General features: G+C 40.6%; 1 protein-coding gene across 7 annotated transcripts in view; it reads left to right on the forward strand.

Annotated features, from left to right (window-relative positions):
• Positions 1-26068, forward strand: part of SETX (senataxin) — a 79173-nt gene that overhangs the window by 19023 nt on the left and 34082 nt on the right. For all 7 annotated transcript variants that reach the window (XM_087869234.1, XM_087869235.1, XM_045770941.2 and 4 more), the window contains 4 exons: positions 526-645; positions 3377-3548; positions 3680-3767; positions 4250-8470. In XM_087869234.1, coding sequence (XP_087725360.1) covers positions 526-645; positions 3377-3548; positions 3680-3767; positions 4250-8470 — 4601 coding nt within the window. The remainder of the gene's footprint in view (positions 1-525; positions 646-3376; positions 3549-3679; positions 3768-4249; positions 8471-26068) is intronic.

Below are 26068 nucleotides of genomic sequence, written 5' to 3' on the forward strand. Positions count from 1 at the left end.
AAAGCAATACTACGTGTAACAAAATATCAGTATAGCAGTTGATTTTAATGGGGTTTGATATATTTTAAAGAGATTTTCCCATCTGTAAAATATTTCCTGGTTGAAAGAGATAATAGCTTTGGTTTTCAACAAGTTCTACACTGACTCAAAATCGTTCTACCCTACTTTACTGATTCGGAGTCTTATAGTCAGTCATGTGTCATATTTGGCAGTAATGAGTACTCAGAATATGGTGATCTTAAAATTGAAGGCACCTTAGATTTGAGGAAATACGAATTGTGTGGTAGTCATCTTAGAAATTGTTTTCTAACAAGTTTGTACCATTTTACCTTTTTACTTTCAAGTCAGTCTAAAGGTCCTCTTACTTGGGAGTAGTTGTGTGTGACTATCCCAGACTTAAATATTTGAGGAACGGATACTGGTTTGCTTCATTTTACCACCTTGTTACTCTTGTCAACTAAGCCAGAGAAGGCATGAGAGCGGTGTTATTTAATCAAGTCAAGAAAACTGTCAATGATCTTACAGGTATTTGCATGTTGCTGACCATTCTGGAGGAGCAGGCCATGGACTCACTGTTGCTGGGCTCAGACAAACAGAATGACTTTATGCAATCAATACTTCACACCATGGAGAGGCAAGCAGATGGTAATAACCTTTATTTGCTAAATGCTTTTGAATACTGTGATATGCCCTTTTAAAATACTAGTGTCATCGCAAGAATTTGGGTGTATGGTGTGGACAAAAGAAGAGTGAATGTTTGTATGGTTAAATCATGGATTGAGATTTTTAAATTGGAAGGGACCTTTAGAGTTTAATTTCAGCACCTTACCTTCATAAAAGAGGAGACTGAAGCCCAGGGAAGTTAATTTACTGTTTCATGTTGAAATGCCCAGTTAGTGGTAGAATCAAGACTAGCAGATAAATTTTTAATGACATGGTAGTTAAAATTGTGGAGAAAGCTTTCCCTGTCCCAGTGTCTTCCTTTTTCCTGGTTCTTCATTTCACTTTGATTCCTAGGGTTCCACTGTCCAGCATGGTGACTGTTAGCAACATGTGGCTATTTAAACTTAAATTAATTAAAATAAAGAATTCAGTTTTGCAGTCCCACCAGCTATACTTCGAGAGCTTAGGAGCCACATGTACCTGGTAGCTACTGCATTGACCAGTGTAGATGAAGAACGTTTCCATGAGCACAGAAAGTGCTCTTGGACAGTGCTGTTCAGACAGTCTAGAAAACGATGTAAAACGTGTAGTAATGTTTATTATTAGACCCTCACTTTCTTGTGTTCATGGTTGTATCAAGCTGACCAGGGAGGATCTGTATTGAATGTTTCTAATCTTGATGAAGGAGTAAATAAAGATCAAGGATGCCAGATCCTATGAAAATATAATGAATATAATTTTTCCCCACATTGACTTCTCCTTAGGCAACTCCAATGTGGATATAAACTCATTTGTGCAAGATTCTAAAAGAGCGATGTAAACGTTACTCTTTTTTCAGGGGGTAGGCAAGGGGCTCATGTTCACCACAGATGGGAGGCCAGTTGGGAAGAAGGTAGCACGTGGCTGTGCCACCTTATACAGCGTACCATCCTGGTCGACTGTCAGACCAGTGACAGCCTCAGTTCCATCACCCCCCAGGCTGACTCTGACTCTGCCCGGCCACCACAACCCCTCAGGACCATCCAGAGGCATCACTGGAGGGTGTGTGGTTAGTTGAGTACCTGGTAGTTCTCCCCATATCCTTGCTGGTCATTCGGAGGTCTCATTTCTTTGGTGGAAGGCATTCCTGACTCCTCTCGTGAACAGGTTTCATATTGCTTTGTGGTGTTCCTGGAGCCTGGAAGGGGTCGGCTTGCTCCTTGGGGTGTCAGAAGGGGCTTCTCTGTGGCTCCCCTGCACCCCTCTCTGCTGCTGGCTGGGGTGCCCACATCTGCTGAGCTTCTACTAGTGCCTCTGAGCAGCTGTAGTGAGAAGCAGTGTCCTCCCTGCGGCCTCGGGAGCTGGCGCATCTCATGGTGCTCCTCCCATTTGTCCTGGAGCCGCCTCGACCATGGCCGCTGCCATCCCCGGCCCCGGCCCCACCCCACACTCAGCGCCTCTCCCCCTCCCCCCGTTTTACTCTTTTTGTGATTACAAACATTTTCTTGCTACATTATTCTTAAAGTTAATACTAATTCATTTACCAGCATTTACTACATTAATAGTTCATTTCTTTGTGCCTTGCCCATACAATTCTGTCTTCTCTGTTAATCCATTTCCCCTAACCTTCTTCAAAATGGGAGTCTTCTCTTTAAGAAACCTTTCATAATGGTCTTCAACTGATGACTTTGTTCCTTATTTGAGAGCTTACTGGGCATAAGACACTGTGTCAGCTACAGGAAAGGGCAAGAATAGTGTATGAGAAGGTTTACACAAATGCCTGTGATAAAGCAAGTAGAGTTTAAGAGTCCTGAAGGAAATAAAGCAGAAAGTTCTAGGTGACCAGATAACCTATCAGTAACTGAGTGAGTGGGAGCACCTGTGTCAGAAGAGTGCTAGAGAGAGTACGTGACCAGGGCACGTTTGATGTAGTAGGAGCATTCGAGCTGGGCTTGAGGATGGAGGATCTGGTAGGTGGTGCTAACAGTGACAGCATTCTGCTTCTTACTTGGGAAAAAGCCAGCTGTTTTTTGCTGTAGACAGGGTGTGATTATGGGAGTGTGAAAAATAAAGCTGGAAAGAGACAATAGAGTTGGATCTTATAAGTAAGTGCCTGACTGAGGACTTTAAATTGTCTTGGAAGACATTAAGGAGCCATTGAAGGCCTTTGAGTGGGGCAGTATTTTGCCACTGCATATCTGAGAGAGAAGAGGGAAAGGAAAGGACCGGAGGAGAGAGCTTCTCAGTAATGGGAATTCCTGCCATTTGAACAAAAACTAGATAACAAAGCCAAGTTGAGATATGGGTGGATGAAGGGTGTGTGTATCTGCTTAGCCTAATATTAGCTACGGGACTCAGTCCTTTACAGTGCCCGTATGGCACGCCTCATTCACGTCATGCTAAAAACCAGAATTTCTTGTATCATGGGCTTTGTTAGGTAGGAAGGATTGTTTCAGGAATGGCAGACAGGGTGAGGGGGTGAGTTTAAGCTATCTCAATTTGTTCCCCATTAAAAACTTTCTTAGAGGCATATAGTATTGCTTGAAAAAAAAATGCGAAAGTAGCTTTAAAGTTTACCAGGTTTTTAAAACCTATGGTCGGCAGCACTTTATTTTAAATTAGCTGCTTGCTTTCAGTTTTGTTGCTACCCAGATAAAGAATGCTTCGTTCTCAGTATGTTTTAGCATCTTTTTCTGACTGTTTTTAATCCAGCAATTACTCCATTGCATTTCAGACGATAGTGTGGATCCTTTCTGGCCAGCGTTACACTGTTTCATGGTGATTCTGGATCGCCTTGGATCTAAGGTCTGGGGCCAACGTATTGATCCTATTGAGGCATTTCAGACCATTATCAACAATGGGAGCTACAATAAAGAGATCCAGAATATACGGAACAGCTCTGTAAGGTTAGTTCTGTTAATGTGTCAGTATTTTAAAATCTCAGTGACTAAGTCTGTTGTAACTGACTTAGCGATAGGGTTTTTTCCGTTTTGTTTTTCTTCATTTCAGTAATTTCTATTTATTTTTACTCTTTAAGGACCAAGTTAGAACCAGAGTCCTATTTGGATGATATGGTGACTTGCAGCCAGATTGTATACAATTATAATCCCGAAAAGACCAAAAAGGTATAAAACATTTTGAGAATTCAGATGATCCTGTATTGCCTTTATATTGTGTAGGCGATGTTGTACATAATTAGTTGAATTACCGATGTTAGGATACGTAACTGTTCTGAATCCACTGCTGCACGAGGGGTTTCTGGTTGAACAGATGTATCGTACATGGGGAAGTGGACTTTCGCTACCAGGTGCGCACTTGGGAAGATTAAGGGTAGTGAGGAAGGGTGGAAAGGTTACAGGGTGAGGGAGATAAGTGACATGACTGGAATCAAAACCTGCTAATGGAAAGACGATGAGAGTACGTGGGGGTGTACTCATGAACCCTTGACCTCGACACTGAGCTGTGTTTTCCATTTTTGGGGGGTATGTGTGTATATGTGAACCAAAATAGGAATACTAGGAGATAATATTTTCTTGTTTACAGCTATGTGTTAAATCTGTCATGGATTCTGTTTGCTTATCTAACGTCAGTATTTCTTTCATTTTAGGATTCAGGGTGGAGATCAGCCATTTGCCCAGATTATTGTCCTAACATGTATGAAGAGATGGAAACATTAGCCAGTGTGCTTCAGTCAGATATTGGTCAAGACATGCGTGTTCATAACAGCACGTTTCTGTGGTTCATCCCTTTTGTTCAGTCCCTCATGGATCTGAAGGATTTGGGTGTGGCTTACATAGTAGAGGTTATTCATCACCTGCACTCCGAAGTCAAAGATGTCCTCAACCAAACAGATGCCATGTGTGACAAAGTTACCGAATTTTTTCTTCTGATTTTGGTGTCCGTGATTGAGCTGCATAGAAATAAAAAATGTCTGCATTTGCTGTGGGTTAGTTCCCAGCAATGGGTAGAAGCCGTTGTAAAATGTGCCAAGCTTCCTACCACTGCATTTGCACGGGGTTCTGAGAAGTCATCCGGAAATTGCTCCAAAGGAACAGCAATGATATCATCTCTGTCACTGCATTCGATGCCATCGAATTCTGTACAGCTGGCTTGTGTGCAGCTGATTAGAAGTCTCCTTAAAGAAGGTTATCAGCTTGGGCAGCAGACTCTGTGTAAGCGATTCTGGGATAAGCTCAACTTATTTCTGCGTGGAAATTTATCTCTAGGTTGGCAGTTGACTACTCAGGAAACCCATGAGTTACAAACTTGTTTAAAGCAAATTATTAGAAACATAAAAGTCAAAGTACCTCAATGTAGCACTTTTGTGGATTTGAGTCCTGCATGTAAAAGCTCTCCTGCATCTTACAGTAAAGAAGAAAGTGAACAAATAGAGAGGAAGTCTAGTAAAGACCTGCACTGTCTGGAAAACTTGAGCCCAACATTTTCTAAAGAACCAATGAAAGCCGAGGCATACCAAATGCAGGAGAATATATTGATCAAAGCAAGTAACACTGTAGAAGAGGATAATGAGCAAAATTATATGAAAGATTGGAAACTAGAAGATCATTTCTCAGCCGAGTCATGCATGAAGAAGAGTAGTAAAAACCTTTTCACTGAAAGAGCTCAAGATCAAGTTAAAGTAAGTACAGGCAAGCAGAAGTCTGTGAAAGAGCGTTGTACTTCAAGAAATGTACTGCAGAATTGTACTTCCAGGAATGGTCCAGAAAGGGGATGTGACAGAGGAATAATTATGTCAACACGTTTGTTGACCGATTCTAGCACTGATGCTCTGGGGAAGGCATCCACATCAAATGAGGATTTCTCTCTCAAGGATGATGCACTTGGCAAAACGTCAAAATCAAAAACTAAGGCACGTAAAGATGAAATCTGTGCTAAGTTATCACATGTAATAAAGAAGCAACACAGGAAAAGTACTGTGATCAATAATACTGGTGATTTAGAGGAAAACCTGACTGTGTCTAACATTGACAGCTTCTATTCAAGGAAAGATTCAGGAGGTCAAAAAGAGGACGGCTTCATGCACAATCTCTCCTTAGACCCTAACGGCATTCTGGATGATAAAAATGGGGAACAAAAATCTCAAAACAGTTTATTGCTGAAAAAGAAACAACTGAAGAGTGAAGAGTTAGATGTTTTCTCTTCCCATGAAAACAGCTATCAAATACAGGAACGCCACATTGATGATAAAGATTTGGTCTCGTTTACAGAAGTGACCAATACTGCTGTGAAGAAAACTTCTCCCTTCAAAGATCCTGTGACTCTTCTTGAATCAAGAGATAAGGAAATTAGCAAGAATACTAGTCCGATGTCTTCTCACTCGAGAGAACAGGCTCCTGGCCTCAGTCCTCAGTCTGACACCTTAACAGATTCTCAGATAGACAGAGATCTCCACAAGTTATCTTTAATAGCTCAAGCCAGCGTTATTAAGTTCCCGTCAGATTCAACTCAAAAAAGCTCAACCCACCTACAAAGAAGAGTGAAAGATGACAGAAGATGTTTCCCGGCCGACCAGAACAATACTGGGGAAGCCTCCCGGGGCCAGATTATTATTATTTCAGATTCTGATGATGATGATGATGATGAAGGAATTCTGGGTTTTGAGAAACATATTAAACAAGATAAAATAGGCATCAGGAAAGAATGTCCAGAGCAGCATACTTCAACAGCTAGTACGAATGTGGAAAAGAAGCTAATAAAGGAAGAGGAGACAAAGTCCCTTTTGCAGTTTGAAGAATCGGATTCTCAGTTTTTTGAGTTTGAAAGTCCATGTGAAGTGTTTTCAGTTTGGCAAGATCAGGAACCAGAGAAGAATTCAGTTCAAGAGAACGAAAAAAATTCTTGTTCAGCTGACATAGCTGATATCACGAATGACTGGGGTTATGAGACAGATTATGTATCTGAAGAGGTTATTAAGAAGGTAGCAGAGGGCATTGAAAAACACACAGAACCACAGAGTACTATTTCTGTTGGGGAATTTTGTGAAATTGAAGTAAAAAAACGTAAGAGAAAACGACTTGAAAAACCTGTGGCCAAAGATCCTCTAAAGCCTTCACCTTCTGATAGAAATGAGGACCAGCCTGATATTCTTAATGAGAGCGGTCTGAATGAAAATGATCTTAAAAGTATGGACCTGAGGACAGCAAGTCCCAGTTCAAGTGTTCAGAGAGACAAAGACACTACGGTTTCATTAAAGAAGTCTTCTCCAAAGCTTCGTACTTACTCCAAACCCATTAGGAGAGTCCCACTTTCTAAAACTCCTAAGAAGACACATTCAGATACCAAGAAAGGGCAGAATAAAGGTTCAAATTACATAAGTTGTAGGACAACTCCTGCTATAGTTCCACCAAAGAAATTCCGCCAGTGCCCTGAACCAACTTCAACGGTTGAGAAACTTGGCCTGAAGAAGGCTCCTCGGAGGGCATTTGAGTTGTCTCAGCGATCTCTTGAGTATTTAGTTCAGTTACGTGACCATGGCAAAACTGTTGGAGTGGTTGATACTAGAAAAAAGACTAAGTTAATTTCTCCTCAGACTCTGTCTGTCAAAAACAATAAGAAACTGCTGACAAGTCAAGATCTTCAGATGCGAAGGCAGATGAGACCCAAATCACAACAAAATAGACAAGGACTTTTGAATTACGAAAGTAAAGATGCTACAAGAGCAGGGCCGTGTGCAGCACAGAATTCTGACCTACTTGTCCCAGAATCAGATGGTTCAGATTATAGTTATAAAGGAGGAACTGAGGTGGTTGCTAACAACACTGGCAAACAGTTAATAAAATCTGTGTCTTCGGAACCAGAACCCATGAAAACAAAATATGTCTCTCAGGTGACTGATGATACTTGTCTTTTGAACCAGTGTGCTGCTGTTGTGTTAAATGGAAGAATACCAACAAATGAAATCATTGTCTCTGCTTCAGCGGACCCCTTAGGTGGAGGTGACCCAACAGTACATCGTTTAGAGTTGGCAACGTTGAAAGACGGAGAGCCTGAATCCAACAGTGATACAGAAGATGAGAATATATTTCTAACACAGCTCGATCCTGAAGATATGGATTTATGTTCACAGATGGAGAATGGTAATGAGAAACTCATTGAAGTAGTTCATGGCAAAGATACAGCTCAGGTAGAAGATTCTGTAAGTCGGCCTCAGTTGGAATCTTGGAGTAGCACAAAATGTAAGTACAAAGATTGTATTGAAACCCCGAAAAACCAGGGCGAGTACTGCTCAAAACACTGTGAAGCTAAAGCAGCGGATGAAGATGTGTTTCGTAAACCCGGCTTGCCTATTTCTGCGTCTAAGCCTTCAAGACCTTCCACTGCTAAGGTTTTTAGCTCAAGTAGTACTTCACGAATTGCTAGTCTTTCCAAGTCTTTGGAAAGTACCTCTGCACTTTCACCAGCTCTAAAAAATAAGTCAAATGGGGCACAGGCTGTTTTGAAAGTCCCACAGCCAGCCTCTCTGTTGTCTCCAAAGTCAGTGGGTGAAGTGAAGAGTTTGTACAATGTTCTTCGTCCTCAGACTCCAAATAATTCCAACAGGCAAGCTTACAAACTGACGTTTGGTGAAAGCAAATCCTTCTCAACTTCCTCTCCAGTCGACATTCTCTTGTCATCGCAGTCCATCTCTGACACCTTTGTCAAAGAGGTCTTAAAATGGAAATACGAAATGTTTGTGAACTTTGATCAGTGCGGGCCCCCAGCAAGCCTTTGTCAGTCCATATCAAGACCTGTGCCTGTCAGATTTCAAGATTGTGGAGATTATTTTAATGTTTTTTTCCCTTTGATGGTATTGAATACTTTTGAAACAGTAAGTATATTTTAATTGTATACCTGCTGAGACTTTGAAGTTGCTTCTTTTTTTTATTTCAGTAGTGATTAGAGTACAGTTAAAGTAACTGACCTAGTTTCGATTTAGATGTAGCTTTTAGATTGCATGTTGAACGGACATTTGTGCCAGACACTGTTCCAGATGCTGGTGATACGGAGGAAGCACTTTCTTAATCTCTGCCCTTCTGGGGCCCCCAGACACAGTTCAGAGTGCTAACAAACCAAGTCCAGGGGTAGCACAGGAGTACGTGTTTTTTGATACAGAGGTAAGGGAAGACTTCTCAGAGGAGGTGGTCTCCCTTCTGCATTTATTTTTAAAGTAATACAGACCTTTACTGACGTTTTCTTGAGGAGGTGGCATGGGGTGAATCACATTGAATAACACAAAGCAGTAAATCCTAAATTTCTCTTTATGTATATATCTGTCTTCCCAGTTTCTTACTCATCCTAGTAGTTGCTCTCTTCCTTTAACTGCCTTCCGTACCTCAACACATCCCATTCTCGTTCTTCTGTTTTCCTTACTCCCCCTGACTAGGATTGCCAAATAAAATACAAGATTCCTAGTTAAATTTGAACCTCAGAAAAACAGCTAATAATTCTTTTAAGTGTAAGCATCCAACTACATTTTGAAAGATGTTTTTGGTATTCTCAAAGCAGGTTAGGGGTCATAAGTTAGATTTTTACTTTTTCAAAGTACTTACTTTTAAAAAAAAAAAAGAAAGAAAAACCCAAGTATGTAACAACCTGAGTTTCTTTAAAACAAAACCGAGAACACTAAGGTAAATATTTGTGTATTCATTCACCTACAAGATATCTGGGTGGCTGATATGTGTCAGGTTTTATTACAGGCCTGGTGGGTAAAGTGGTGAACGTGGTGGCAGACAAGGCCTTTGCCTTCTGGATGTGATCGTTTCAGATCAGAAGGGCACTATTGTGAATCCTGCACAAAGGGCGTAGGGCGCTTCTGATGGAAAGGTTCGACAGTCTCTGCAAACAGTAGTATTTACCCTGGGACCAGAAGGAATCCACCACAGGAAGCATATTCCAGGCAGGGTGAGGACAGATTACTAAAGTGGGATCAAGCTTAGTGTGTTGAAGGAAAAGAAAATGTATCACACGAAGGGGCAGGTGTGCTACATAAGATCATCAAGTAAATTCTGAATATTTGGTATAAAGCTTGAATCAAAGCATCCTTAAAATGTACTTTTATATCAATTTATGCCCCCAATTTTAGCCGTTGTTTTTAAGATTTACTAGTATTTCAGAAGCATTAGAAACAACTAATTGACAAAGGATCTTCAATATCTCCATAACAGCAAAGTGAAATACTGATTTAGTATTAGGAGAATTATTTTCTTACCATAGAAAAATTCTTAGCTCAGTGAACAGTGTATGTAGTTAAATAAGCTGGGGAAAATAAATTTTATTCATTTTGAAGCTTATTTTTTCTTTAATCTTTATTCTTGTTGGAAAGCACTAATTCACGGAGAAGCCATTCACAGCCCTTAAATTTAGGACAGATATATTTTTTATTTATTTTTCCCTGAATCAAGAGGTAATCCTATATTCCTCTATAAGATTTCTTCCTTTCGGGACATTTTTGTAGCTCTAGCCTTTTCAAAACAGAATAGGCACAAGTTCCATTTATACGTACACAGAGTTTATTTTTTGTTTTATTTTTTATTATTTGAGAGAGAGCACGAGCTGGTGGAGGCGGTGGCCGAGGGAGAGGCAGAAGCTGGCTTCCTGCTGAGCAGGAAGCCTGACATGGGGCTTGATCCCAGGACCCCGAGATCATGACCTGAGCTGAAAGCAGATGCTTAACTGCCTAAGCCACTCAGGCACCCTTTGTATACACAAGGTTTGAAATAGTCAAATACTTTTGTAAAAAATGGCAGGTACCCCTCACCCCCTCAGTAACCATTTTTTATTCTTAATGGATCCTTTTGATATCTACTTCTATATTTCTAAATAACATGTCACTTTTGTGACTTCTTAATTTTTTAGTTTTAGGTATCTTCTTTTGCTATAGGAAGTGCCCTTTCTTCCAGCCCTACATTCTCACACACCTTTCCTGTTCCTTCATTCTCATTACGGAGTTTTATGATTTTTAGGTCAGTGTTTGTTGTTGTTTTGACTTTGTAAAAGGTACCCACAGCTAAGTTATGTAGTACGCTGTAACTGCTTTTCCTTTCCTTCCCAACTCTTGGTTTTCTCTGGATTTATTGTCTCATTTAATTTTCTGTGTACTCATAACTAAATTAGGTTCAGACTCTCTTGGATGTTTAAATCTCTCATAATCAGGTACATGAAGTAATCTCTAAGTTTCATATTCTTGGTATGTGATGGTTATCCCAAAGTACTCACCATTCTTATCCTTGGGCTTGCATTTCCTTCTTCCTGTGTTGGGTCTCTGTCTCTTGTGCCCCTAGTTATCTTTCTTGGTTATTCCATCATTTTAGCAAGGCACAGCCTTCCAGTTTCCTGAGAAAAGGATGTGTGGATGATAAAGTTTTGAAACCTTGCATGTCTTAAAATTTCTTTACTTTTCTCATTTTTTCTACTTTCCATCTCACTTTTCTTTTTCTACTTTATTGGAGGCCTTCTCACCTATTGAATTTTTTTTAAAGCATATTTTTAGTTTCATGGGACTCTTGTTCTCTAAGGATTCCATTTTATAGGATCCTGTTTTTCTTTTCATGGGCATGGCATTTTTTTATTGTCTGAAGTTTGTTAATGATAGTTTTAAAGTTAGTTAAAAAGTTCTCTTTGCATAGTTCCTGTTTCCCCAGTTGCCTTTTGCTTGTTCATTTTAGTGTATACAGACCTTTTACGTTAACTCTTTCATTCAGTTAGCTGATGATTTTGGGTGATCTATTCACAATTAAGAATAGGACACTGAAAAGCAGATAGGGGCATTATTCGTAGTAGCCAAAAAGGGGAAACAACCCAGATATCCATTAGCTGAAGAATGGACAAAATGTATTAATGTCCATATGATGAAATATTATTCAGTTGTAAAAAGGAATAAGCCGTTATCTGCTAGTTTTACATGTTCATTGACGAACCTAGAAAAATTATTATATATAATAATGTAATGTTATTATATAATGTATATTATTTTTATTGTTACTATTATGCTGACGCCTGAAACTAATACTATATGTCAGGTATACTTCAATTAAAAGAAAAATATTTTAGTAAGTGAAAGAAGTCAGGTACAGAAGGCCATATATTGTGGGATTCCATTTATATGAAAGGTCTAGAATAGGTAAATCCATAAAGACAGAAGGTAGATTATTGGTTACCAGGGGATGGGTGGAGGAGGGAAAGGAGACTCCCAATAGGTATAGCGTTTATTTTGAGATGATGCAAGTGTTCTGGAATTAAATAATGGTGATAGCTCCACAAAACAGTGAATATACTAAAAACCACTGAAAGGGTACACTCTAAAATAGCGGATTTTCTATTGTGTGAAATGCATCTCAGCTTGTAAAGACGTTATAAAAAAAGGATGAATTTAAATAGTGACAGGTTAAAAGAGATGCTTAGGAGTGCCTGAAACTCCTGCTTTGCTAAAATGATCCTTTTTATTGCACCGTGGAAGTTAAATGGGATCTGAAGGACACCGTAACATGGTGAAACCCAGCATTAGTCTCATTCTTTATGTGAAGATTGTATGATTTGGTGTAGTTACAAATTTATATTTTGTTGTATATAAGATTAAGAAGAAGCTCTGAGCGAAAGGGTAGGCCAGTTAACCGTCGGTGTTTTGTTGTGAAGTCCCATCCCCACTGTTAGTGTCTTTAATTTTTTTTTTTTTAAAGATTTTGTTTATTTATTTGACAGAGATAGAGACAGCCAGCGAGAGAGGGAACACAAGCAGGGGGAGTGGGAGAGGAAGAAGCAGGCTCGTAGCGGAGGAGCCTGATGTGGGGCTCGATCCCATAACGCCGGGATCACGCCCTGAGCTGAAGGCAGACGCTCAACCGCTGTGCCACTCAGGCGCCCCTAGTTTTTTTTCTCTCTTAAATGAGGTCAGATATTTTGCCTGGAAAGGGTAGGCCTGACGGGGAGCTGACCGTGGGGTAAGGGTGGGGGCTGGAGGGAAGGGTCCCAGTATTCAGTGTATAAACATTTCCTTAATTTCCCTCTTTTGTCAGTACCATATCCCCACCGTGCCTGCTGTCCCCAAGGTAGAAGACTGGTTTTCACCCTCTCCAGGGACAGAATCTCTGCAGTACTTTGTGGGTGGCAGGAGGGGCCGGCTGCCTTCAGCCCTCCTTCCAGATTAGTCAGGGGTCTACATCGGATCGCTTATCCGTTGCGGCTCAGTGGCTTGCACTTGCCTGAGTTCGCTGCCGTTCATCCAGCTGCTTTCTAGCTTCCAGCATTGCGATACACATGTCTTCTGTTCTTTGTCCTAACGAGCTAATCCTGTTTTTAAAAATTTCTTTGGTGCTTTGGTGGGGTTTCAAGAGCAGTGAAAGGGGAAGTGCCTGCATTCAATCTCTCATTTTTATTTGAAATTTTCCTTCTCTCTTTTTTTTAACCATACAGCTTAAACAGCATTGTTTTAGTATTCCTTGTTTATACAGGCCAACGGTTATTAGTGGTGGTATTAAGATGCCTTGATTAATTTTTATTCTTGTGCGCCACAGGTCATGGCATCAACCACAGCCCCGGACCAAGGCTCATTACCCTCATTCTGATGTAATTTGACTTCATAATGTTTGTCAGTAGAATGCTTTAGTGGGTGTAGACTCTGTTTACAAAAATTTGGTTGGTATCTTATTTAGGACATGAAGCATGATGTCTAGTTAATGAGTCTTACTGCAGGTGAAATGTAATGATATTATGTAAATTATCCCTTGGCGTAAAAGACAAATGAGAGCAAATTTAACTTTTAGTAATATGAGTCTTTTATATACTGATGTGTCTGATAGAAGATATATTTGGGGGCGCCTGGGTAGCGCAGTCGTTAAAGCGTCTGCCTTCGGCTCAGGGCGTGATCCCGGCGTTCCGGGATCGAGTCCCACATCGGGCTCCTCCGCTAGGAGCCTGCTTCTTCCTCTCTCACTCGCCTGCTGTGTTCCCTCTCTCGCTGGCTGTCTCTCTGTCACATAAATAAAATCTTAAAAAAAAAAAAAAAAAAAAAAAAGAAGATATATTTGTTTTTTAATCCTTGCATTTAACACATAAAAGTATTCGATAAATTTATGCAGGGTCCCCTTTTTTGGTCCGTTGTGGCGATCGTTCTTTTATCTTAACATTTATATTTGCTCTCCTTGTCTACAGTCCTCTCCTATCACCAGGCTCATTGTAGGTTGTATGGACAGGGAGCAGGTAGGAAGTGAGTGCTCTTTTTGGGTACTAACTTTGATTATCATTACCTAAATCCCCTCTAGGGAAATTGCTTTATTTCTTTAGCTAATCTCAGATTATAATTTGTTCTGCAAAGGAAGCAAAACAGGCTGATAAGTGACGTTGGGAGTCTGTTCTTAAGACCTAGCTGGGAGCCAGAAGTAGAGCATTTTGTGCAGGGTAGGGGGGAGTGTCAGGAACATGATACTTTGAGATGGGAACTAACTGAGCATGTATTAGCAGAGAGATGAGGCTGGTATGGCTGGAGTGAAGGAACTGAGGGGGAAAGGGAAATTTAAGATTGGAGAACTAGTCAAGAGCCAGATGGTGTACAGCCCTGGAAGCTGTGGGTTGGGGTTTCGTCTTCAGTTTAGTGAGAAAGTGTTGGAAGATGTTTAGTTGGTTGGTGTTAGGCTGGGGAGTAGTAATATGCAGTAGATTGCAGTTTTTTACATATCATTCTGGTTGCTCCATGGAGAATAATCTGGAAAGGCAAGCAGAGATGCAGTAGACATGTCAAGGGGCTGTTACAGTAGCCTGGGAGAAGGATGATGGTAGTTTGATTCGGGTGGCAGCTCTGGAAGTAAACAAGTGAACTCATTGCGGGTGAATTTTGGAGATGGTACTCACAGAATGTATTGAGGGAATGGACGTGGGAATTAAGGAGAAGAGAGGATGATTTGGGGCTTTTGGCTTAAGCCTTTGGTGAGGTGGTCATGCTCTTTACTGGGCATCACATGAGTTTGGGCCAATGGCTGTTTCTTCTGGAAGTGACATTACAGAAACCAGAGGGGTGTAGTTAAATGCATCAGATGAATATATATTGTGAGAAAGCCTTGGGGCAGTAGGATTGATTTGCGTCTCGAGTGGGAAGGAAATGACAAGACCAGACTGGAAGAACTGCCACAGATGGGAATTAGAGTGGATTTTTTTAGTTTGCCCTTTTCCCTTTCTCTCGTCGCCCTGGGCTACAACACTGCTCTGATGTTACTGGGTAGTGCAGGGCAGAAAAGTTGCAGCTAGCTCATGCCAGCCCAAAGCAGTAGGTAGCATTGTGGTGGTTCTGTAGCCCAGCCCATGTGAGGCAGTAAGAGTCTTTGAATTCCTTCTTGAGAGTTCTCTCCCTAGGCCTGGGTTATTGTAACCAAGGGAGTCTGAGTTTGAAAAACGTTAAGTACTGGGGTAGATTGGCAGATTATGGTACTACCATGCGCATTCCCTGAGGTATATATACCCCCCCATTACCCCCCACCCCATTCATTAGCAGAGGCACAAAAGCTAGAGTGGTGCTAGGATTTAGCCCCTTGTTCTCCCTGCATACCTTTCCAGCTGATGTGCCTACTATCCACGGGGAGTATGGGGAGTATGAATTCAAGAGGGGCAGATGAGTCCCCTTGGAGTGTAGTCACTGTAAGACAAAAGTAGCAAACTGAAAAATATAGAAAGGTAAAGCAAAAGTAGCAGAGGAGACAAAAAGATTTTAGTCGTAAGCATGTTACATATTTTCAGAGATAAAGGAGAGAATATGAAACATGAAGCAAGAGGGAGAAACCATAACAACACCCAGAAGATGGTGTGGATGAAAGAGAGAATAGTCGAAATCAAGAACTCATTAAGTGGTGTGACTGGTAAACATACACAACCTGGGGAATCAGGACAGGAGAGAAGTGGGAAATAGAAAAGGCACAGGTTGGGTTCAAGTAGTAGTCTATGTGTAATAAGGATCTCAGGGGAAAAAATGAGCTGAGGTGGTAAGACTGAAAATTTCCCAGAAATAGGGAAGGATTTAAGAGTTTGGGCTGAGAGGGTTCTTGGCGTGTCAGAGGAATATAACTAAGCACACGCACCCCTAACAGTTGTCGCAAGACCTGTAGAACGGACTGAAGAGGCGGGTTGCCGTCGTAATGAGACGCACGTGAAAAGAGCCAGAAAAGTGTATGTTGAAAGGATGGAAAAAGATAGTAACAGACGAAAATGAACAAAAGAAAGCAGAATTGCAGTTTTACAGTCAAACAATTGAATGTGAGAATAATTCAGACACACAAAGACAGTAGATACTCGTAAAAGGAATAGTAACCCAAGAACATACAATCGACCATGAGCTCCATGTGTGGATGCAGTAGTATAACCCCCAAACATACAGAGCAGCAATTGACGGAGCCGTTGTGGGTGACGACAGCTCCCCCAGCTAATATTCCGTACTACAAGTTCAGGAAGGTGAGGAAATAGAGCAGTGAATAATTGGAAGAGTCCTAATTCTGATCATTTGCAGATGGTATCACTATCTACATAGAAACCCCAGTAGAATCAATAGCTGGGTACAAGATTGATGTGCAAAAAAATAACATCCCTTACAGCTGTAATAACTAGCTAGAAATATATAAAAGAATATCACTTATAATCAAAACCCAAACTGCAGACATGTTAGGAGTTAGCCTAACAGCGAATGCATGAGGTGTTTATGGCGAACAATTAAGAGTCTTAACGCTATTTTAAAGGCCATTAAGGAAGAGTGAATAAATGAAGAGAGGTGCCATGTTCATGGATGAGACAATTTAACATTGTAAAAATGTGACTTCTTTCTAAATCTATACATTTGATATAGTTTAAAATTCCAGCAGGATTTTTTAAAAAAGATTTTTATTTATTTATTTGAGAGAAAGACCATAAGCTGTGGGAAGGGACAAAGGGAGAGGGAGAAGCAGACTCGCCACTGAGCAGGGAGCCCGACTGGGGACTTGATCCCAGGATCCTGGGATCCTGACCTGAGCCGAAGGCAGACCCTTAACTGACTGAGCCACCCAGTTGTCCCCCAGTGAGATTTTTTTGTGTGGGAGAATAAAATATTTAAATAGTCATTTTGAAAAAGAGCGTAATGGGGAGAGGGGGCACTCACCTTATTCAATATAAAGACATATTTCAAAGCATAGTGATAGATAAGAGGGGCACAGGAATGTGCAGACAACTCACTGAAATGGAACAGAGACCCTTTGGCTCCTGAAACCTAACTCCTCCCTGCATATGTGACAACCTAGGATAAGACTGATAGGCCACCACAAGTCATCAAGGAAAGGATAGATTGTTAGATAGTACTAGGAAAATTGGCCTACTCCAGCAGAAAAAAATTATCCTAGGTTACTATCTTAAAGCACATAATCTTCAATTAACACATACAGTTGAAAGGTAGAATTATGTAAGATAGAATAAACAATATCAGAAAACATGTCAATTTAGGTGACCAAAGTCCTCAAAACCCAAGAAGCATTAACCACAAGACAAAAAATTTGGATTTCACTCTGTCAAAGTTAAGAATTTTTCAGTGAAGGACCCCATATTCGTAGTTAATAGATGAGAAGAAGAGTTAAAATATTCCAAAAGTGACAAGAGACAACTAGAATATACAAAAAGCTCTTGTAAATCAAAAATACAGGGAAATCAATAGAAGATAGACAAAAAATACAATTAGCAGTCCACAGAAGGGAAGACTCAATGGTGACTAACTATAGGAAGTGCCGCTCAAACTCACGAAGAAGAAAAGGACGTTGAAGTAACAGTGGTGAGCCAGAGTTTGTGATCCCTGCGGACTTCTTAGTCTCAGGCCGGGTGTGCTCACCAGCACACTCACATGGCCATCCTTGGGGGTCTGTATGTCTCGGGATGTTATTTATAGGATTGTTTACGGAATTGGAACCAGTCAGGATGAGTGAACTACGACAGTTCCAGCTGCGGTCAGTAGCAGCAGACTCTTCAGTAGTGATTGAGAGAAAGTAAGCAGATTTACACCACAGCTCCTTTGGGTAAACACACAGTGCACTGGATTTTTTTTTTTTTTAGCGATACTAGCACCAGACACAGAGTGTGGGAGGGTGGAACTTGTGGGGGTGGGCATTTGGGGTAAAGGAAAACTCGAACAAGAGAGGCCTTGCATAGACTGTTGATGGGAGTACCTCTTGAACTGGAGGTTTTGAGTAATTCTGTTTACCTGAGATCAAAAGCAAGGAGGCAAAAAGAGAGCAAGGGAGTCATCTTTGAAAGTGGGGTATGCTACCTGGATGAGCGTTTTTTGGTGGGGTGGTTAGGACAGAGCCAGGTATAAAAGACGTGAATAGCCGCCTTGTTTTGAAAAAAAGAAAGGGAGCAGAAAAATATGGGCAGTAGCTGGATGGCGATTTGGAAGTTAAAGAAGGGTTTGTTCGCTAGCAGTGCTCCCCCCCCCGCTTCATTAATAAACTTTATTTTATAAAGCAGTTTCAGGTTCACAGCAAAATTGAGGACAAAGCATAAAGTTCCTGTATGCTCCCCCCTCCCCCCCGTCTCCACATGGTTCGGGTTGGTTTTTTGTTTTCCGAGAGGTAGGTCAAGGTGTATGCCGATGGGAAGGAGCAATGGGCAGGAAGAAATTGATGTAAGAAAATGGATAACTTGAGAAATTTGAGTCTTAAGGAGGACAAGAGGGACTCAGAACAAAAGTCAGTGGGTTTGCCTTTGACTTTGTAACGGAAGGGAAGACAGGACGGGTGAGTATGAATGATAGTCGCTCTGTAGGTTTTGTGTTTGGTTCTGTCTTCTTGTGACCTGTAAGGCAAGAGCAGCATCGGTTATTGGGAACCGCCGTTGCAGAAACTCCTTTTCCGCAGTGAAACAGCTGTTATTTTGATAATATAATTTTTTTAAATTCAGAGAATTAACGGTCATCTCATTCTAATCGAAGAAAATGTATGTAGTGGTAATATTTTTATCAAAATGTAATAGAATATTTGATCTGAAAAATTATCCAATTTTTAGAAACATACAGTTTTGTAGAATAATCCCATTCTCTGTATTTGTTGGAAAAAAAGAAGACTGGTATGTTCTCTGAGGACAGGGCCTGACTGGACATGTCCCCCTCCTCCCAGTGTAAAGAAAAGGAACATGGTGTGCTTTTGTAGTGACAGCGCATTGTGTGATACTGCGGCGTTGCCCCTGGCTGTGATAAGGTGAAGAGCCAGTGAGTGTTAGTTTCTGTTCAGTGTGTTGTACATGTTGCACTCAGGGAGCTTATTTCATAACTATATGCATGATTATTTGTCCTCTGAACCTAGAGGATTTCTTCTAAACTGAATACTGCTTTGATGGACCACAAGCACTCACTTATTTGTATATTTAACTACTATTTCATTTAGTGTGAAAATATTAGTACATGCCATTCATGATGTTTACATTTTCCAAGTCCAAAAAGGTTGTGAAACAGATAAAATTATAACTTCATCAAATGTACAAACCAGTGAATACATAGTATATTGAGTGTATTCATTTGTACTTTTTGAATTTCTCTGTGATCTCTCAGTAAGTTTGGCCTGTAATAGGAGGCCATTATAGCTTGATGATCAGAGATCCTCTTTATTTTTAGCTCCTAAGGTTGCTTTAGAAATTAAAAGTCTGGGGGCGCCTGGGTGGCTCAGTCGTTAAGCGTCTGCCTTCAGCTCAGGGCGTGATTCCGGCGTTGTGCGATCGAGCCCCACATCAGGCTCCTCTGCTATGAGCCTGCTTCTTCCTCTCCCACTCCCCCTGCTTGTGTTCCCTCTCTCGTTGGCTGTCTCTATCTCTGTCAAATAAATAAAATCTTAAAAAAAAAAAGAAATTAAAAGTCTGTCCTTTCCCCAGGATGGGAACTATCTGGGACCTTCTGGGCACTCTCAGGCGGATACCCTGTTCTCTAAGATAAGCAGGGATGAGATTCTGTTGATCTGCCCTTTCCCACTCTTTGTTGTACCTACTAAGATGCATTTTAATAGCTTTATTGAAGTATAATTTATATACTAGGACATTCACCCTTCTAAAGTGTACAAATGAATAATTTTTAGTAAATTTACGGTTTTATAACCATCACCATAATCCAGTTTTTAGACATTGTCAGTAGCACTAAAACTCGTCCTTGAGCCCATTTTCAGTCACTCGCCATTCTGCAGCCAGCCCCAGGCGGACGCGAATCTACCTTCTGACTCTGCAGATTTGCTGTTTCTGGGTATATCCTATAAATAGGATGATAAAGTATGTGGCCTTTTGCATCTGGCTCCTTTTACTTAGCATGGTATTGAGGGTTACTCATGTTCTTCATGGCTTTTTATTGCCAGATAGTATTTCATTGTATGGCTAATGCTGTATTTGTTTTTCCAGTCACAGTCGATGAACATTTGGGTTATCTCCAGGTTTTGGCAGTCGTGAATGAGGTTATGATCATAGAGTGCGTCTTGGAAGGTGTTTCTTCAGACCTGCCGCATTGTGGGGCACTCGGGACATGGAAGTGGGTAGTACAGACTGATTGTAGCTGTGTTGGGCCAGAGTCTGACCTCATTAGCAAATAACACAAATGTGCTCCGCCCCGTGACTGCTGGGGAGTCTGGTTAACCCTCACCAGAAGCAGTTTAACGGTAGTCATCTTTGGTAGCAAGTTTCATCATTGATGAACGTCAATTGTAGTTTTAAATACTTAATAACTAAACTGTTAACATTTAGATAAAGCACTTAATTAAGCCCAAAAAGTAATTTCTGTTAGGTGGGTTGTTTTTGTTTTTGTTTTTTTAATTGAAACCTTAAGTGACTTACAGAAGTAGTTTCCTTTCTAAACTTGGGATTGTCCTCTTTCTTATTTTATTTTATTTTTTTAAGATTTTATTTATTTATTTGACAGAGAGAGAGACAGCCAGCAAGAGAGGGAACACAAGCAGGGGGAGTGGGAGGGGAAGAAGCAGGCTCCTAGCAGAGGAGCCTGATGTGGGGCTCGATCCCAGAACGCTGGGATCACGCCCTGAGCCGAAGGCAGACGCTTAACGACTGCACCACCCAGGCGCCCCTGTTCTCTTTATTTCTTAGCAGATCCTCAAGGGTGCTTCTGAGTTTGAGGCTTTAGGAAAGGATTGGGAGATGGGTGCAGAGAGTTTTAGAAACTGGATGGCTAATGTGACATGTTGGTGAGAATTTGTGACGGACCTAGGTCTTGTGCACTTGTGAAATGGTCTGGTTGGGAGGTAGCGTTCTCTCAGTGCTGTCCAACAGTCCTTTAGGCCAGACTGGAGATGCTCGAAGCTGCACTGTGCAGTGTCATAACCTCAGGTGGCTACTGAGCACTGGAAATGGGGCTAGTGAGGAATGGAATTAACTTTGAGAATTTAAAGTAGCGTTAAAATTAAATAGCCACATGTGGCTAATTGCTACTGAATTGCATAGGGTAGTTCTAGACAATTTCACTGAACTGCCATAAAGTAATTATATTTATTAAACTATTTTGGCGTAGTTAATTGGTTCACAGCAAAACTGAGCAGAAAGGACAGAGTTCTCATATATTCCTATCCCGAAATGTGTGCATGCCCTCCCCTACTATCAACAGTCCATGCCAAACTGATACATTTGTTACAATTGACAAATCTACATTGCTTCATTATCACCCAAAGTCTGTGATTTACATTAGGGTTCACTCTTGGTCTATAGGTTTTGACGAATGTGTGATGTCCTGTGTCTGCCATTATAGTATCATACAGAATAGTTTCCCTGCCCTAAAAATCTGTGCTCTGCATATTCATCTCTCCCTCCTCCAGAATGCCTGACCACTAATCTTTTTAGTGTTCCTATAGTTTTGCCTTTTCCAGAATGCCATGGAGTTGGAATCATCCACTCTTTTGAGATTGGCTTCTTTCACTTACTGTGCATTTTTTAAAAAAGATTTATTAATTTTGAGGGAGAGAGCATGCACACACGTGGGGGGGAGGGGCAGAGGGAGAGGAAGAGAGAGACTCTTTTTTTTTTTTTTTAATGATTTTTTATTATATTATGTTAGTCACCATACAGTACATTCCCGGTTTCCGATGTAAGGCTCGATGATTCATTAGTTGTGTATAACACCCAGTGCACCATGCAATACATGCCCTCCTTACTACCCATCACCGGTCTATCCCATTCCCCCACCCCCCTCCCCTCTGAAGTCCTCAGTTTGTTTCTCATAGTCCATAGTCTCTCATGTTTCATTCCCCCTTCTGATTACCCCCCCTTTCTTTATCCCTTTCTTCCCCTACCGATCATCCTAGTTCTTATGTTCCATAGATGAGAGAAATCATATGATAGTTGTCTTTCTCTGCTTGACTTATTTCACTTAGCATTATCTCCTCCAGTGCCGTCCATGTTGTAGCAAATGTTGAGAACTCGTTCTTTCTGATAGCTGAGTAATATTCCATCGTATATATGGACCACAACTTCTTAATCCAGTCATCTGTTGAAGGGCATCTCGGCTCCTTCCACGATTTAGCTATTGTGGACATTGCTGCTATGAACATTGGGGTGCATATGGCCCTTCTCTTCACTACGTCTGTATCTTTGGGGTAAATACCCAGTAGTGCAATGGCTGGATCATAGGGTAGCTCAATTTTTAACTTTTTAAGGGACCTCCACACTGTTTTCCAGAGTGGCTGTACCAACTTGGAGGAAGAGAGAGACTCTTAAGCAGGCCTGTGCCCGGCATGGAGCCTGACGCGCAGCTCAGTCCCACGACCCTGAGATCATGACCTGAGCTGAAACCAAGAGTCAGGTGCTCAACCGACTGAGCCACCCAAGCGCCCCATCTTTCATTTAATACACATTTAAAGTTTCCTCCAGGTCTTTTCATGGTTTAACAGGTCACTTCTGTTTAGTGCTGAATGATATGCCCTTGTCTAGATGTACTTCAGTTTTATTTATCTACTCACCTACTGAATGGCATCTTGGTCACTTCTAGGGCTTGACCGTTATGAATGAAGCTTCTATAAACATGTGCAGGGTTCACGTGTGTATGACGTTTCAGTCCATTTAGGTAAATATGTGGTGCAACTGTGGCATCATGTGAGAGCATAGTTAGTCCCGGAAGAAACTGTCTTCCAGAGTGCCTAAGGCACACATTTGCGTTCCTACCAGTAACGATCGAGAGTTCCCGTTGCTCCGTGTCCTCTCAGCATTTGGTGGTGTCAGTGTTCTGGATTTTGGCCATTCTAATAGACATTTAGGGGCATCTCGTTTTAATTTTCAGTCCCTAATAACATAGGATTTTGGACATCTTTTCTATTGTTTACTTGGCATTGTTTATCTTCTTTGGTGAGGTGTCTCTTCAGGTCTTTTGCCCATTTTTAGGTGATTTTCTTATTGTTGAGCTCTCTAATTGTTAAGTTTTAAGGGTTCTTTATAAATTTTGGGTAATGGTCCTTTACCAGATGTATCTTTTGCAAATATTTTCTCCCAAGCCTGTGGCTTCTCTTCTCATTCCCTTGACAATGTCTTTCAGAGAACAGAAGGTTCTAATTTTAATGAAGTCCAGCTTATCAATTATTTCCTTCATGGGTCATGCCTTTGGTGTTATTTCTGAAAAGTCATCACCATACCCAAGATTGTCTAGGTTTCCTCCTGTGTTATCTTCTAGCAGTTTTATAGTTTTGCATTTTACATTTAGATCTATGATCTATTTTAAGATAATTTTTTGAAGGGTGTAATATCTGTGTCTACCTTCCTTTTTGTGGATGTCCAGTTGTTCACCATTTGCTGAAAGAGACCATCTTTGCTCCATTGTATTGCTTTTTGCTCCTTTGATCAGTTGACTGGGGTCAGATCATTTATGGAAGTCTATTTCTGGGCTCTCTGTTCTGTTGCATTGATCTGCTTGTTTATTCTTTCATCAGTACCACACATCTTGATTACTCTAGCTTTATGGTAAATCTTGAAATTGTGTCCTCTTTGTTCTTCAGTATTGCGTTAGCTACTCTGGGTCTTTTGCCCCTCCATATAAACTTCAGAATCAGTTTGTTGATAACTTGCTGGGATTTTTATTGGGATTGCATTGAATTTACAGATCAAGTTGAGAAGAATTTTTCACATTTGGACAATATTGACTCTTATCCATGAACATGGAATATCTCTATTTAGTTCTTTTGATATTTTTCTTTGGAGTTTTGTAGTTTTTCTTTTTCTTTCTTTTTTTTTTTTTTAAGATTTTATTTATTTATTTGACAGAGAGAGACAGCCAGAGAGAGGGAACACAAGCAGGGGGAGTGGGAGAGGAAGAAGCAGGCTCCCAGCAGAGCAGGTAGTCCGATGTGGGGCTCGATCCCATAATGCCAGGATCACACCCTGAGCCAAAGGCAGACGCTTAACAACTGCACCACCCAGGTGCCCCTGTAGTTTTTCTCATTAGAGCTCTTAACACGTATTTTGTTAGATTTATATTTAAATATTTCATTTTGGGGAGTGCTAATGTAAATAATTATATATTTCTTATTACTAGTATATATGAAATATTTTTGTATTTTAGCTTATATCCTGCAACCTTGCTAATCTGTTGATGGTATGGATTACATTACTTGATTTTCAAATGTTGAACCAGTCTTATATACCTGGGATTGATCCCACTTGGTTGTTGTATAATCCTTTTTATACATTGTTGAATTCCATTTGCTAGTGTTTGGTGGGGATTTTTACTTTAATGTTGGAGATACTGACCTATAGTTTTCTTTTCCTGTAATATCTGTCTGGTGCTAGTGTTAAGGTAATGTTGGCCTCATAGAATGAGTTAAGAAATAGTCTTCTGCTTCTGTATTCTGGAAGAGATCATAGAGAATTGGTATAATTTCTTCCTCAAGAATTTGGTAGAATTCACCAGTGAATTCAGCTGGCCTGGGTGTTTTCTGTTTCAGAAGTTCAGTTCCTTTTTTTTAATTGATTCAGTTTCTTTAATAGATGTTGGCCTATTCATGTTATCCTTTCTTCTGTGAATTTTGGCAGATTGTTTCTTTCCAGGAATAGGTCCATTTTGCCTAGGTTATCAAATTTGTGGTCATAGGGCTGTTCATAATATTCTTTTGTTACCTTTTTCATGTCTGTGGGATCTGTAATGATGTCTCCTCTTTCATTTCTGATACTGGAAATTTGTGTCGTCTTTTTTTTTCTTAGCCTGGCTAGAGGCTCATCAATTTTATGATCTTTTCAGAGAACCAGCTTTTGGTTTCATTGACTTTTTCTTCTTGATTTCCTGCTTTCTGTTTCATTGATTTCTTCTCTTTTATTATTTCTCTTTTTATGCTTGCTTTAGCTTTTATTTGCTCTTCTTTTCTAGTTTCTTAAGGTGGAAGCTTAGATTACTGATTTTAGATCTTTCTTCTTTTCTAATATATGCATTCAGTGCAGATAAACTTCCCTCTAAGCACTGCGTCTGCTACATCTCACAAATTTTCGTAAGTTGTATTTTTCATTTTCAGTTAGTTCAATATATTTTTATTTTATTATTTTTTAAAAGATATTATTTATTTATTTATTTATTTATTTATTTATTTATTTATTTATTTATTTATTAGAGGGAGAGATCACAACAGGGGGAGCAACAGGCAGAGGGAGAGGGAGAAGCAGGCTTCCCGCTGAGTGGGGAGCATGATGTGGGGCTTGGTCCCAGGACCCTGAGATCATGACGTGAGCCGGAGGCAGCTGCTTAACCAACTGAGCCACCCAGGTGCCCAGTTCAATATATTTTTAAAATTTCTCTTGAGATTTTTTCTTTGACCATGTGTTACTCAGCAATGTGTTGTTTAATCTCCAGATATGTTGGGCTTTTCCACTTATCTCTGTTGTTGATTTCTAGTTTAATTCTGTTATAGTCTGGAACAGACAGTGTATGATTTCTATCCTTTCAAATTTTTTAAGGTGTGGTTTATGGCCCCGGATGTGGTCTGTTTTGCCATGTGAGCTTGAAAAGAATGTGTGATCTGCTACTGTTATGGAGTAGTCTGTAGATGTCACTTCTATCTAGTTGATTGACGGTGCTTTTGAGTTCAGCTGTGTCTTTCCTAGTTTTCTGCCTGTTAGATCTGTCCATTTCTGATAGAAGAGTGTTAAATATTAGATTAATTTATTTTTTTCTTGCAGTTCTATCAGTTTTTGCCTCGCTTATTTTGATTCTCTGTTGTTAGACACATATATATAGTCTTTGTTCTCCTTGCCTTTCAGCTTTGGTAGTTTGTTGCCAGATCCTCAAGCTCAGTTCTTTCCTCAGCCTTGTCCCGTCTACGGATGAACCCACGAGAGGCATCAGCCTTCATTTCTGTCAGTGTTTCTCATCTCTAGCAGAAATTCTTTTTGAGGGGCGCCTGGGTGGCACAGCGGTTAAGCGTCTGCCTTCGGCTCAGCGCGTGATCCCGGCGTTCTGGGTTCGAGCCCCACATCAGGCTCCTCT

The sequence above is a fragment of the Ursus americanus genome, chromosome 18, assembly GCF_024610735.1.
Source record: "Ursus americanus isolate L20-20 chromosome 18, mUrsAme1.1.p, whole genome shotgun sequence".
NCBI classification, from domain to species: Eukaryota; Metazoa; Chordata; class Mammalia; order Carnivora; family Ursidae; genus Ursus; species Ursus americanus.